The following is an 11862-nucleotide window of genomic DNA, read 5'->3' as shown; positions in this document are numbered from 1 at the left end:
ATAGCCATTGGCTTAGTTTAACCACTTGTCACAACACAAACGTTTTTCGGCACATTTTTGGTAACTATGGACGCAAACAGTCCCGGATGTTGTAACTATGGAAATATGCATTTGTTGCTATGGCTACCGGACGAAATCGAGGCAGCTCAGCTGATGGTTAAATCGAAGCTAGCTAGCGTAGCGGGTATCAAGCTAGCCGTTAGGGAGCTAGTTAGCGGTTAGCTGTAGTAGTACCCCTCGGCTCGTTAAATCATATTTGTGTTGCTGCCGTGGTATCGTCAAATGTCTTCGGTGTAGCTGAGCTATAGGCAATAAATGTGTACAGCGTGAGAACGCGAGGGTGGAGGTTTCGAGGCCGTGTCTTTGTGGTAGGTAACGTTAACCAAGAAGCCATTGTTGTAATGTCTAGCTAACGTAAGCAAGCTAAAATGGCTAATATTGATCATATCAGGTAAATTAGCCAACCCAACAATGAAAATCAATTATGATTTTCTTTGTTGGATATTAGTTTCATGTAGGTGGTAGCACAGTTGCTAGCTAGTTAGCATAAATATGACATACTCTATGTAATACCTTTTGTTTTGGCCTTGTTCTCTGTAACGTTGTTGAACTTAGCTCTGAACCTAGAACTGAAGGTGGGTGTGTAGCCAGTAAAAGAGAACCATTCAGAACCACAGTTACATTTTAGATATGTTTTATGTAATTAGTGATTTCTTTAACACTGATAACTAGTGGCGTTGTAAGGAAGAATTGTCGTTGGTTTCTAATTACCGCTAGCTTGCTAAATGCTTATACCATTATTGCTAGTGTTTTTTTTTTCTCTCAGTCTTGTCATTGTTCTACAATCACACCCATTTCGCTGGCAGCTGTCCAAGCTCTGCAGAGTACCTGCGCCAGGCAGGTGTCAGCATATGGTCAAGGCTATGGGGTATTGCTTTTTCGTCATGATATACTTTTGATTTTATATCTTTGTAATGACATGATTTTCTGATCATACTAGGTTGAGTTGACTCTGCAGGGGAAGATGTGCAATGGAATGATAGAGTCAATATCAAAAGCCTTCTTGGCCCACACCTCAGCCACTAAACGGTCCCTGTTGTTGCTGCTGGTACTGACTGTAGTGTCCACTGGGCAAGGGTCAGGTAAGGGGCAGAATTTATGTTTGCACACTCATACAGTACAAAGTGTTATGAATTATGTCTGTATTTTATTAACCTTTCTTTTCTCTGCTGACGAAACATTGTCCAATCAGCTTTGTCATGACACAGACCAAATAAGTAAATGTCCAAGAGTCCTGACAATGAAAGGATGTATTGCTCATAATCAACTGCCTCTTCACATTGATTTCAATATATGCCAGTTCATCCCAGCAGATTTATCATCAGTAATAGTACAGCCCAAAGAAAACAGCCCTATAGCTTTTTTTTCAGTATACTTTACTAATGAACTATATGATTTAACTATATATTGAACTGCACTTAATACACGAGTTCAGCTGTTCCATATTTATGTTTGCTTGCACAAACTAAAGTGCTGTGGGGTGAATTAAAAGCTTTAATACACTTTCGTTTTTGAATCAGTGGGGCTAATATATATCCATTTTCAGAAAAGGAAAAAAGATGCTATTCTGGACAAAATATCACAGTACAGTAGACAAAACAAACAATTCCTCTGACTAATGTGTAACCACACCATGTAGGTGTTGCAGACCATCAGACAAAAGAAATTAACTTTTAGTAAAGATATGTATCAGATTTAAACTAGAGCCTCACAAACATCACAGTTCAGTCCTTTGGTTACAGTTCCAATAGGAAAGTAAACACCAGGGCTGCACAGGTGCTGATATCAACCTGATTAAGTTTGTTGGTTGCTCTTGTCACCCATTAACACATTGTTCCATGGCAATGTATCTAGAGACCTAATTCTGTAAAATGTCTTACAGATATGCCTGGTCTTTCGAAAGATTAATCCCACTGATTGTGGTGACCCTTTGACCTTAACTCTTCCATCACTTCTAAACCAAATTTTCCACTTCCAAAAGATACTGCTATATTAGTAAAATAGAAGGACTGCCCTGACATTTTCTGGGCACATTAGTTCCCTCCAGATCCTTATGTTTCTTGATCAAGCAGATTTTCCTCCTGCATTTTAAGTTGGTTTTTGAGTTGTAGTCATTAGTTTGAGTGGTTAGGGCCAAAAACTTTTCTGAAATATGGTCAAACAGCTAAATACAGTTGTTCATATTATTTTGCCCCATACCAGGGTATGGGGAGAAGGAACACATCAATCTGAACATCTTACAACATAATGTGATGTAATACAACACCACAAATTACAGGCGCAAAAATGTTATTGTGCTGAATCCGTACCTGTCTGACTGTCTGACGATTGTCACGCTTGGAGTCAAGCTATTGAATTGGAGTACGGTATATGGTACAAGTGTTCATGTTATTATGTCCGCCCCTTGTATGTGGTGTCACTGCAAAGAGGGTTACCGTAGGTCATTCTGTGTCTATTACTGATGGCTTCACTGGGTAACAGATCTCAAACAAGGCTCAAAATATTTGTTGTATAATTAATTCTGATGAAAAGTTGAGCAATTTCACAGAATTTCTTCTTCTTTGGACCTCTCTTCCTAGGATGTGTGAGGCCATATATGGTCCAGAACAGCTGGGTAAACCTCACAGAAACCAACAGGGGCTCGTTCCCTGTGGGCACAGTACTGCAGTACAGCTGCGACCCTGGTTACCTGCCGGATGGCCCCAGCATCCTCACCTGCACCACACTGGGACGCTGGTCCTCTGAACCTCCTCGCTGTATACGCAGTGGTGGTAAGATATTTTTTTCTTTTCTGATCTGTAAAGAAGTGAGGAGTCACTGGATTGTGAAAAATAACCTAATTCAATATCCTTCTCTCATAAGTAACAAAAAAAACTTCTTTACTTTCAATCATTTGCACGTTTAAATTATGTGGTACTTAAGTCTGAAATGATTACAACGAATTTTTCTAATGTTTAAACTTAGCACTTTTAAAGTTTGGCAGGCTGTTTTGTTTTTTTCTCCCATCAGCATGTCTACCCCTCTCCAAACCTGAGAATGGGGGCTTCACCTGCCACCCATCCCCCTGTCGAATGTTTTCCCATGGAACTGTGATCGAGTTTTTCTGTGATGAGGGATTCGTTCTTAGTGGAGACTATAATTACCTGACCTGTCAGGATGGACAGTGGGATGGCCCCATGCAGATCAATTGTGTGAGCCAAGGTTGGTCAGTCCTTAAACTCAGATCTATCAGTACGTTAATGTGCTGGTCTTAAACATCCACCTGAAATAAAGACAGAAAATTTTTAACTGTCTTTTTTTCTCTGCCTTTCTATATTTATTATACAGACAGATTACAGATTTTAACTGTATTGTAACCTTTTTTAGGTTGTACAAGACCCTCTACAGTACAGCACAGCTCAACTAATCTGACAGACACCAACAGGAGCTTGTTCCCTGTGGGCACAGTGCTGCAGTACAGCTGTGACCCTGGTTACCTGCCCGCCGGACCCAGCATCCTCACCTGCACTACCCTGGGATACTGGTCCTCTGAACCCCCTCGCTGTATACGCAGTGATGGTAATGACAAATCTCCTTATAGTACTATCTGCAATTTCTGCAAACAGTTTAAAAAAAAAAATTGAGTCAGCAACACAACTGATTACATAGTTCTGTTCAGATAACTAAGTGTCTCAGACTACTACTATGTTTTTTCTTATTTATTTAAATTATTGTGACTTTTTTGTTCTCTTTTGTTCTACCGTTTTCTCTTGCAAAACACTTTGCCATATAAAGTGTGATTTAAACAAAGTCTGAATTTGTTATTAAAATTAACTGCTATTAATCGTATATTTGACTTATTGCTTTTTTAAAGGTTGTATAAGACCCTCTACAGTGCGGCACGGCTCAACTAATCTGACAGAAACCAACAGGAGCTCGTTCCCTGTGGGCACAGTGCTGGAGTACCACTGTGACCCTGGTTACCTTCCAGATGGACCTAACATCCTCACCTGCTCCGCACTTGGACACTGGTCCTCTGAACCTCCTCGCTGTATACGCAGTGACGGTAAAAACCATCTCCTCATCGTACCGTCTGCATTTTTGAGTGCCTATAGAAAACCTCTTATATATATAAACACCTGGTATCAACATGTACTGTAACCTGAACTGATAGATAGTATCTGCATTAGGTGTATTATAGTAGCATGGATTTGGATTGAGGAAATACAAGTTTAACTGTTCTATAAATGGGTCTCGGATCATACAAGCAAACACCACAAGAGGTCATGAGCACCTCAGCATCTTGTTTCTTAAATCATCATACATCAACCGTGATAATAAAAGTAGACCTATTGTGACCAACATGCCCAGATTGTAGCATACTCAGAATATTAAAAAAGAAAGTAAGATACAGTAGAAGATAGATGTTAATACCAGATGCAATAAAGGACGTAGTGGCAGTGCAACTTTATTTGTGTACCACTTTTCAACAAGGAATACTGAAGATAAACGCATGCAGAGTTTTTTCTAAATCCTGCTGAGACACAAGTCTTTTAGTTCTTGAGATATTCTTAAAGTGATAGTAGGCTGATTTTGTAATTGTCTCAATGTGGCTTTTAAAGTTTAGATCTGAGTCCACAACTATGTAAAAATTTCCAGCCTGGTTTGGTCTTTAACGTTAAAGATTGAAGCTGAGCTCTAACTTTTAATCATTTCATTTTAACAATCATTTCTGTTTCTATCTTTGTTTAACCGAGGGAACAATTTTGGGCACATCCAGTCATTTATAGGTTCAGTGCACTTCCTCTGTGCTTGTATGGGACCATTGTCAACTGGTGATAATCATTATATAAATCTGTGTCATCTGTAAAATTGTGTTAAGATTTTTTTTCTGTTTTCCATTATGTGAGCTAGTGGGAGATATTGAACGGAAGAGGCCCAAGAATGGAACCTTGGGGAACTCCACAGGCCATCTTTGTATGCTCAGATGTCTCATTACAGATCAACGCAACGTAGTCCCTGTCCTTCTCATGGGATTCAAACCAATTTAGTCTTGATATGTTACAACATCGTTTGCCTCTTTTTCCATGAACAGTGTGCCAGCCTCCATATCAGCCAGAGAACGGTGGCTACACCTGCCACCCCTCCACATGCGGAAGACTCTCTCATGGCACTGTAATCGAATATTTCTGTGATGAAGGCTATATCCTGAAGGGAGATTATAAATACCTGACCTGTCAGTATGGAGAATGGGACAGCCAAGTGAAGCTCAGCTGCCTCATGGAGCAAGGTAAAAAAAAAAATTATGTCTTCTTAGATAAATGATTACAGTCAGTTCTGTACATATAACTGTGTCAACTGTTGATCTGTCTCACAGACCGCGATCCAACTTTACCATTGGGAATGCCTGCCTTGTCCATAGTGGCATCAACAGCCAGCTCAGTGGCTCTAATCCTGCTCCTGGTGGTGCTGTTTGTTCTACTGCAGCCAAAACTCAAGTCCCTCCATCGGTGAGTCCGTCCTCAAAATCATACTTTTATATACAGTTTACCCTTGTTTTTCGCGGGGGTTACGTTCCAAAAAGAACCCGTGATAGGCAAAATCTGTGAAGTAGAAACCTTTATTTTTTTTATACAATTATTATACAATTAAATACTCTATTATACATTGAAAAGAAAGAACAAACCATTTTACAGGCTCACAAATAGAAGTACTTTAGAACCGTTTTTTTCAAAAAATAACTTCTGTACTGTACTGTCAAATAATAATTTTAATCATCAATGTGAACAGAAGGCTTCAAATTGCGGAGATTAGCACCGCGACCCGAATAATTGGATTAAACGGGAGAAAATTAAAAATGATTATGAAAAAAATACAAAGTACAGTCGGACAAATAGTGACTCCGGTGTATTTCACTGCTCTTCAGACTGAGCCGCTGCATCCTGACTCCGCTCTGCAGTGTTTTCTTCTTTTGAAGCCCGCGGTGCAGGTGTGTTTGTTCGGGAGAAGAACACAGTGATAGGCAAAACTCGAAATTGCAAGAGAATTTGCACGTCCGTAATGTAAATTTGGCAAGCTGTTTTACGTACGTGTACATATTAAACTGCAACGTTATTGACGCACAGGTAGAGAAGAAGCGGAGTGACTTTTTAGCCAATCAGAATGCAGAACACAATGCACGATGCAAATCCGTGAAGTAGCGAAACCGTGAAAAGTAAACCGCATTATAGCGAGGAATCACTGTACCACTATCTTGCACTTGATGCCAGGGACCATGTTGGGAATTTCACACTGAGCAAACTAGTCGTAGAAGTAGCAAGCTGACAGATTTTAACTTACCCCTGGTTCTCCATGCCTAGACGTGATCAGGGGGTGTCCGGCCAGCCCGTGTCTATCATGGTGGAAGGAGTCCAGGTTACTCTGCCCTCTTATGAAGAGGCTGTGAGTGGTAGTGGAGCCCCAGCCTCAACTGAGTCTCGAGTCCAGATAGTGCTGTCTGAGGGTCAGCATGCCACAGCACCAGAGGCTGGCCCCTCTAGGCCTTCTTCTCTCAAACAGCAGCAGTCAGAAATGGCTGTGGTCCACCCTGTACCATCGTCCTCATCCTCCTCGTCACCCTCACCCTCATCCTCTACCTGGGTTCTGGAGCACGCAGGTGCTGCAGCTCCTTCATCGTCACAAAGAAGGCCGTCTGCAGGCAGCGACCAACACAGCCTGTCTCTGGACTCTGAGATGGACTACTCTGATGGTAAAGCCCTCCTCACACATCCTTTTTACTTATTTAAAATCCCCATTTTGTACTGATGCAAATGTTTGTATCCTGTCTGCAGACATGCCATTGCTGAAGGAGGCCTGAAAAATGCTGCAGCCTTTGGACTTACCCAAGACAACCAGCATGGCTACTGACCTGTACTGGTGAGCGGGATGCCTCATGAGAGTTTGTCAACACAAACAAGCCCAACTATAGAGGCTCCGAGTGAAACTGTGGGTCACTCAGAATAGTTCCTCTGACCATCCCAAAGGAGAACAGAGAAGGGGTGCACATGTACATACATGCTTACATTTTTATAGGAATTCCTACACTGTGTGTGTACGTCTAATGTCCGAAGCTCAGTTTGAAAATGTAGAACAAAAAACGAAATGAACAGGCAGCTCTGAAGGAGTGTGTCTTAAAGGCTGTTGAAAAAAAATGACTGATGTATTTCAGTTGAGTGGACAAAGCTGCAAACTCACTTTGAGAGCTAATAATCTCATCAGTGTCTTGTTTACTGTTCCTTTTCTTTAACCACATATCACCCCATTTAATACGCACATTGGCAAAGATGCATGAAGGCCAAGTAATCTAGATTGTTGTCCAAGTCATGCTCATTTTCATCACTGTCTTGAAAGATTTTTGTGATTCTAAATCATTACTTAAGTTGTTATTTTTCACGTCTCACATCATTCCATGTGTCACTGTACAGTTTAAGGCTGCTTTTCCACCCAAGAGTTCACTCTGCTGCATTTTTCATTGGATTGTTGCCCAACATTTTCCGAGACTTGTTGTTTCACATTTCATCCTTACAAAGACTTCAGATGTATTCTCTTCATACCCTTGCCCCCAATGGCCTTAGCTTTCCACTTCTATGCACAGGTATCTATATGTAAAATAAGGAAGTTTAAAAATGAATGTCAGTTAAATGCCTCCACTGCTTAGTGATATTATGTGTGGCTTTGTCAGACACATCACTTGTACACCAGAAAATGTTATTCTCTTAATTTATGCAGGCTGCCTGAAAAAATCCAGTTTTCCATTAAGTCTTAACAGGAAACTAAAATGTGTATTTAATTTATTTGTGTCCAGAACGCTGTTGATCAGCCATGGCTTCTGTTGATGCTTCCACAGCTCTTTGAAACTTGTGAAAAAAAAGTAGGTCTTCTCACTTTGCTGCTTTAGTTTTAATTTTACTGCAGGCACGTTATATGTGACACTGTAAATGTGGTTGGGAAGGTCCAACACAAAAATGAGTAAGTGTACAGATTAGTGTCATGTCAGTGTTCACTTTGTTTGACTGTCCATTGATTTTACTTTTTGACTGAGGAATGCATTATTTTTCTTTTTATGTGGAGATGGTATTTTAATGTATGTAAAAAGTTTTAAGTTAAGTTTACTCTGTATATACCATATGATCATTTTAATTAAATATTATTTGAGGTGTTCAAACTGCCTGTATCCTTCTTTTTCTTTAGTCTGCTTTGAGACATATCGGACTGAGCTTGCTCTCAGCTCTGACATAATTAAAGTATTTTATAACAAACAGCACAACTGCAGCCTCAAATGAACAAAGGACACATCAGTCCTAGTGATTTTATACACTCAGTCATAAAGTTAGCAAATCATACCAGACACTTTGAATACAAAAATACAAATACAAAATACATCATTTTAATCATTGACTTCCTACTTCAACTTTACTCATCTCTAACATTGCACAGGCTTGATTAAGTAAAAGTATTAGTGGTTGCACATGTTCTAACAATCAGTGTGTCAGTATCACAGGCCTGAGTGAAGAATGTTTGATGGTGAGGCAGCTGAATAGCTACATCCTCAGTAGGTCAGAGTCAGCTCTCCTTTGTTTTCCCTCTCCGGCACATGTGATGCCGTCGTGGCGCCTTCCACCTCCTCATGTTTAACGTTAACACTGCCTGATATCCTCGCATCTGTGGAAGAGAAGGGTGATATTAGACTTTCTTTGATCTGAAGTCAAAAGACCAACGGCTACAAATGGTTGGAGAGGAGCGCATGTGCTCATGTGACCCCTCCTCCCAGCCTCCCTCTGAAAACACAGGCAGCTGTGACATTTACCCTCAGCTGGTGGCTTGAATGCTTGGTAACATCTGAAGCACAGGGCCAGAAGAAGGGCCTCAGTACACTGGAATGTGAAGTATAACAGAGGGAAGAGAGACATGGGTCCAATGACCTTCGGGGTAAAGGCCACCCTTAGGATGACAACGCACAGCTGGATGTTTTGACACCCTGTTTCCATGGAGATGGTCCTGCTGCATCTAAAACGAGGCGAATCACTTGTCATTAGTTTTGATATTACTTGAATTTGATACTCATAAGAACCAAATTCATTAAAGAAATAACGCTATTTCATATAATGGCCCCTGTGATTTTACTCTTGTCTTATATTATCAGATTGTGATACACTAATGTGTAAGTAGCATTTTACTGTTATAGTTGGTCAAGATGGAGCTAATCTGAACTATTTACTGCTGTCTGTACTAGTGCATCATCTTTTATAAACTCAAATAGCAGTTAGTATAATAACTACAAGCTTTCAGATAAGTGTGGTGGGGTAAAAAGCATAATATTTCCCCCTGAAATGTGATGCAGTAGAAGTAGTATGGAATGGAAATTGTCAAGTAAGCACCACGGGTTCCCAACCTTGGAGTTGTTTTCCTAGGAGGTCCTAAAATTATACTGATGGGTCACAAGAGGATTTAATTAACAATGGAAACAACTGGCAGCCATACTGTGAGAAATAGTACGGGGCACAGCTATAGACTGGTTTGTTTACAAAGATAGGTGCATGTAGTGTATTTTCACTTACTGTGGACTGAGTTTGCATATGGCTGACATGACATATCCCAGAATAAAGCCAGTCAGTGGCATCAGTGCAGACACGCACAGAACATCAGGTGTGAGGACCATCCATAGTATGTCTCCGTAGACCACACCAAACAGGATGGCCAGTATGATGCAGGAGACGATCAGGATCCTGAGACCAACCTGTCAAGGAAGTGAAAACACTATCCTGAAAATGTCGCTTGAATTTCAGCATCAGGGCATGAAACTTCTCTCTTCTTTTCTATTTTCAAACATCATCTGGAAGCATAAAGGTCTGCTCTTAGTCAGCATTAAAGGACTGTGGCTTCCCGTTGCCTTCATGTTCCTGCTTAAAGTGAATGATGACTGAATTCCATTTAATTGCCTCGGTGCTGCCTCACAGTCACACTACCATGGCTCATGGGGACACGCCCTTTGTTTTTCCTCCTATGACAAGTCAAAATGGCTGCTGTGAAAAAGGCCTGCCTACACCACATTATGTCTGTGTGAGCCACATTTCACGAGTCTCACTTTTTTCACAACTGGTGAGTAGTTTGGCTTGTGGTGATTGATGGCAATGCCGATGCTACAGGGCACCAGGGTGAGCACGAGAGCGGTGATGATGCTGATGAAGGGTACAGCCTTTTCCAGGCCGGTGAAGCCTTGGGAGAAGATGTAGAGCAACAAAGGCATCAGACCCAGGGCCGCGATACCGGAGCAAGTGGTCATTGTGATGCTGGGATGGTATCAGAGAGAAGAAGCATGATTACTGTTACAACACTCCTGGACATTCCTGTTTATGTACATTCTGTGGTATAACGGCTGACTGTGCTGACATAGCTTAAGTAGCAAATCATTATCCAACCAGACAGGAATGAAAACACCAATGAGGGGTTCACCTGAGGTTCATGTCGCCCTTCATGGCCAGAGACAAAACGTTTGACAAGCTTCCCCCTGGACAGCAGCCACAGATGAGCACAGTCACAGCCTTGACGGGACCCATCTGGAGGATTTTGGCCATACAGAAAGCAGTCAGGGGCATGACGCCGAACTGGGCCAGCAGTGCAATGGCCACTCCTTTTGGCTTGAGGAAATGGGCCTTGATTTTGGAAATCTCCATTGTACAGCCAACGGATATCATACTGATGAAGAGGTTGATCATGCTGAGGATATTGATGGTTTTGTTTACGGCGTGGGAGGGGTTCAGGAATGCCATACTTCCATTGTCAGAGATTTTCCCCTCATTGTAGATGCCAGCTATTCCTATGTAGACTTCTGTCGCATTGATTGTGGTGCTCATCTCAGCAGCTGCTGCGTTTCCTGTTCTGCGTCTTTCACCTGTCACACAAAGAAAATGTGAATCTTTAACAGCAAAGGAATTACAGTTTGAGACTGTTTGATTTCTTCACCATTGGTGAGAGTTTTTTTCATTTTATTATGTGTTCTTGAATGTTTTTTTTTTTTTAATGGAAAGCTGCTCATAACCAGCTTATAACTCACTCGCACATTTGTTAACCTATTTGGCAGGTAGCAGGTGAACTTTGTGATCATGCTCAGAGAGCTCTACAATCCTAATCGGTGTCTCCTGTAGCAACTATATCAGTATATCATTTGCGCTGCAGATGCAGATGTCAATCTCCAGGCAAAGGAAGCAACAGCTGCTGTAATGTTAACATTTCAGCACATGATTGTTGCAGTTAAAACCAATTGATTCCAAAAATGTAAGATCATTGATCTTCCAGTGGACTTTGGAAGAGATATTGTGTAGTTTTCTTTTTGTCAATAAATCCCATGAAAAGACCAAAACCACCAACGTGCTGGTCCACCTCTTAATACTTTCTGACTTCTCCAGCCTGTTTTTGCCACTTAGTCCCAAGCTTCTTCGTTCCTACTGCAGGCACAAAGCTTTAAAAACAGATCACACGTATATTTTCTAACTTCCTGAATGATTTTCTCAAAATACCTGGGCACTAGTTATTCGCAAATGTTAGTCAAAAAAAGGTAAACGGTGCATTTAACTATTTTCAGAGGCAGATCGGGTATGCGACCGAATATTTATGGCAGCAGGATGATAACAGGTCTATGGCACACAGGAATAACTTAGATCAGGGTCGCTGTTTACAATAACAAAATATAGACTACCACCAGACTTTAAACTTTAGATACATTAACAGAAACACACATCTTCTGGATGGAGTGCACCAAATGTTATCGCTTTTTGACTGGGTGCC

At 41.1% G+C, this 11862-nt stretch overlaps 2 protein-coding genes across 2 annotated transcripts; one reads left to right on the top strand and one right to left on the bottom strand.

Annotated features, from left to right (window-relative positions):
• The first annotated feature begins 182 nt into the window (after positions 1–182).
• On the top strand, positions 183–8225 carry LOC121618549 (sushi domain-containing protein 4-like). Its single transcript, XM_041954051.1, has 10 exons — positions 183–368; positions 1001–1142; positions 2640–2831; positions 3070–3261; positions 3427–3618; positions 3914–4105; positions 5135–5329; positions 5417–5549; positions 6399–6787; positions 6870–8225. The coding sequence occupies exons 2-10, from the start codon at positions 1025–1027 to the stop codon at positions 6893–6895; spliced, it is 1629 nt and encodes a 542-aa protein (XP_041809985.1). The 5' UTR covers positions 183–368; positions 1001–1024; the 3' UTR covers positions 6896–8225.
• Positions 8226–8626: 401 nt separating this feature from the next.
• LOC121618553 (sodium/bile acid cotransporter-like) lies at positions 8627–10931 on the bottom strand. Its single transcript, XM_041954056.1, has 5 exons — positions 10531–10931; positions 10163–10367; positions 9636–9814; positions 8885–9084; positions 8627–8739 (listed from the first exon to the last, which is right to left on the bottom strand). The coding sequence occupies exons 1-5, from the start codon at positions 10929–10931 to the stop codon at positions 8627–8629; spliced, it is 1098 nt and encodes a 365-aa protein (XP_041809990.1).
• Between the last annotated feature and the right edge of the window lie 931 nt (positions 10932–11862).

The sequence above is a fragment of the Chelmon rostratus genome, chromosome 15 (assembly GCF_017976325.1).
Source record: "Chelmon rostratus isolate fCheRos1 chromosome 15, fCheRos1.pri, whole genome shotgun sequence".
Taxonomy (NCBI): Eukaryota; Metazoa; Chordata; class Actinopteri; order Chaetodontiformes; family Chaetodontidae; genus Chelmon; species Chelmon rostratus.
This window is presented reverse-complemented; position numbering and strand designations above follow the sequence as displayed.

Bases quoted from the DNA above. Each gene is read 5' to 3' on its own strand.
- LOC121618549 (XM_041954051.1), top strand. From the start codon at position 1,025: ATGTGCAATGGAATGATAGAGTCAATATCAAAAGCCTTCTTGGCCCAC. The intron at 4,106-5,134 runs GTAAAAACCATC...TTCCATGAACAG, and splicing joins TCGCTGTATACGCAGTGACG to TGTGCCAGCCTCCATATCAG. The intron at 5,330-5,416 runs GTAAAAAAAAAA...TCTGTCTCACAG, and splicing joins CAGCTGCCTCATGGAGCAAG to ACCGCGATCCAACTTTACCA.
- LOC121618553 (XM_041954056.1), bottom strand. From the start codon at position 10,931: ATGAGCACCACAATCAATGCGACAGAAGTCTACATAGGAATAGCTGGC. The intron at 9,815-10,162 runs GTGAGACTCGTG...CTTCCTTGACAG, and splicing joins ACTCACCAGTTGTGAAAAAA to GTTGGTCTCAGGATCCTGAT. The intron at 9,085-9,635 runs GTAAGTGAAAAT...GCCTCGTTTTAG, and splicing joins ATATGCAAACTCAGTCCACA to ATGCAGCAGGACCATCTCCA.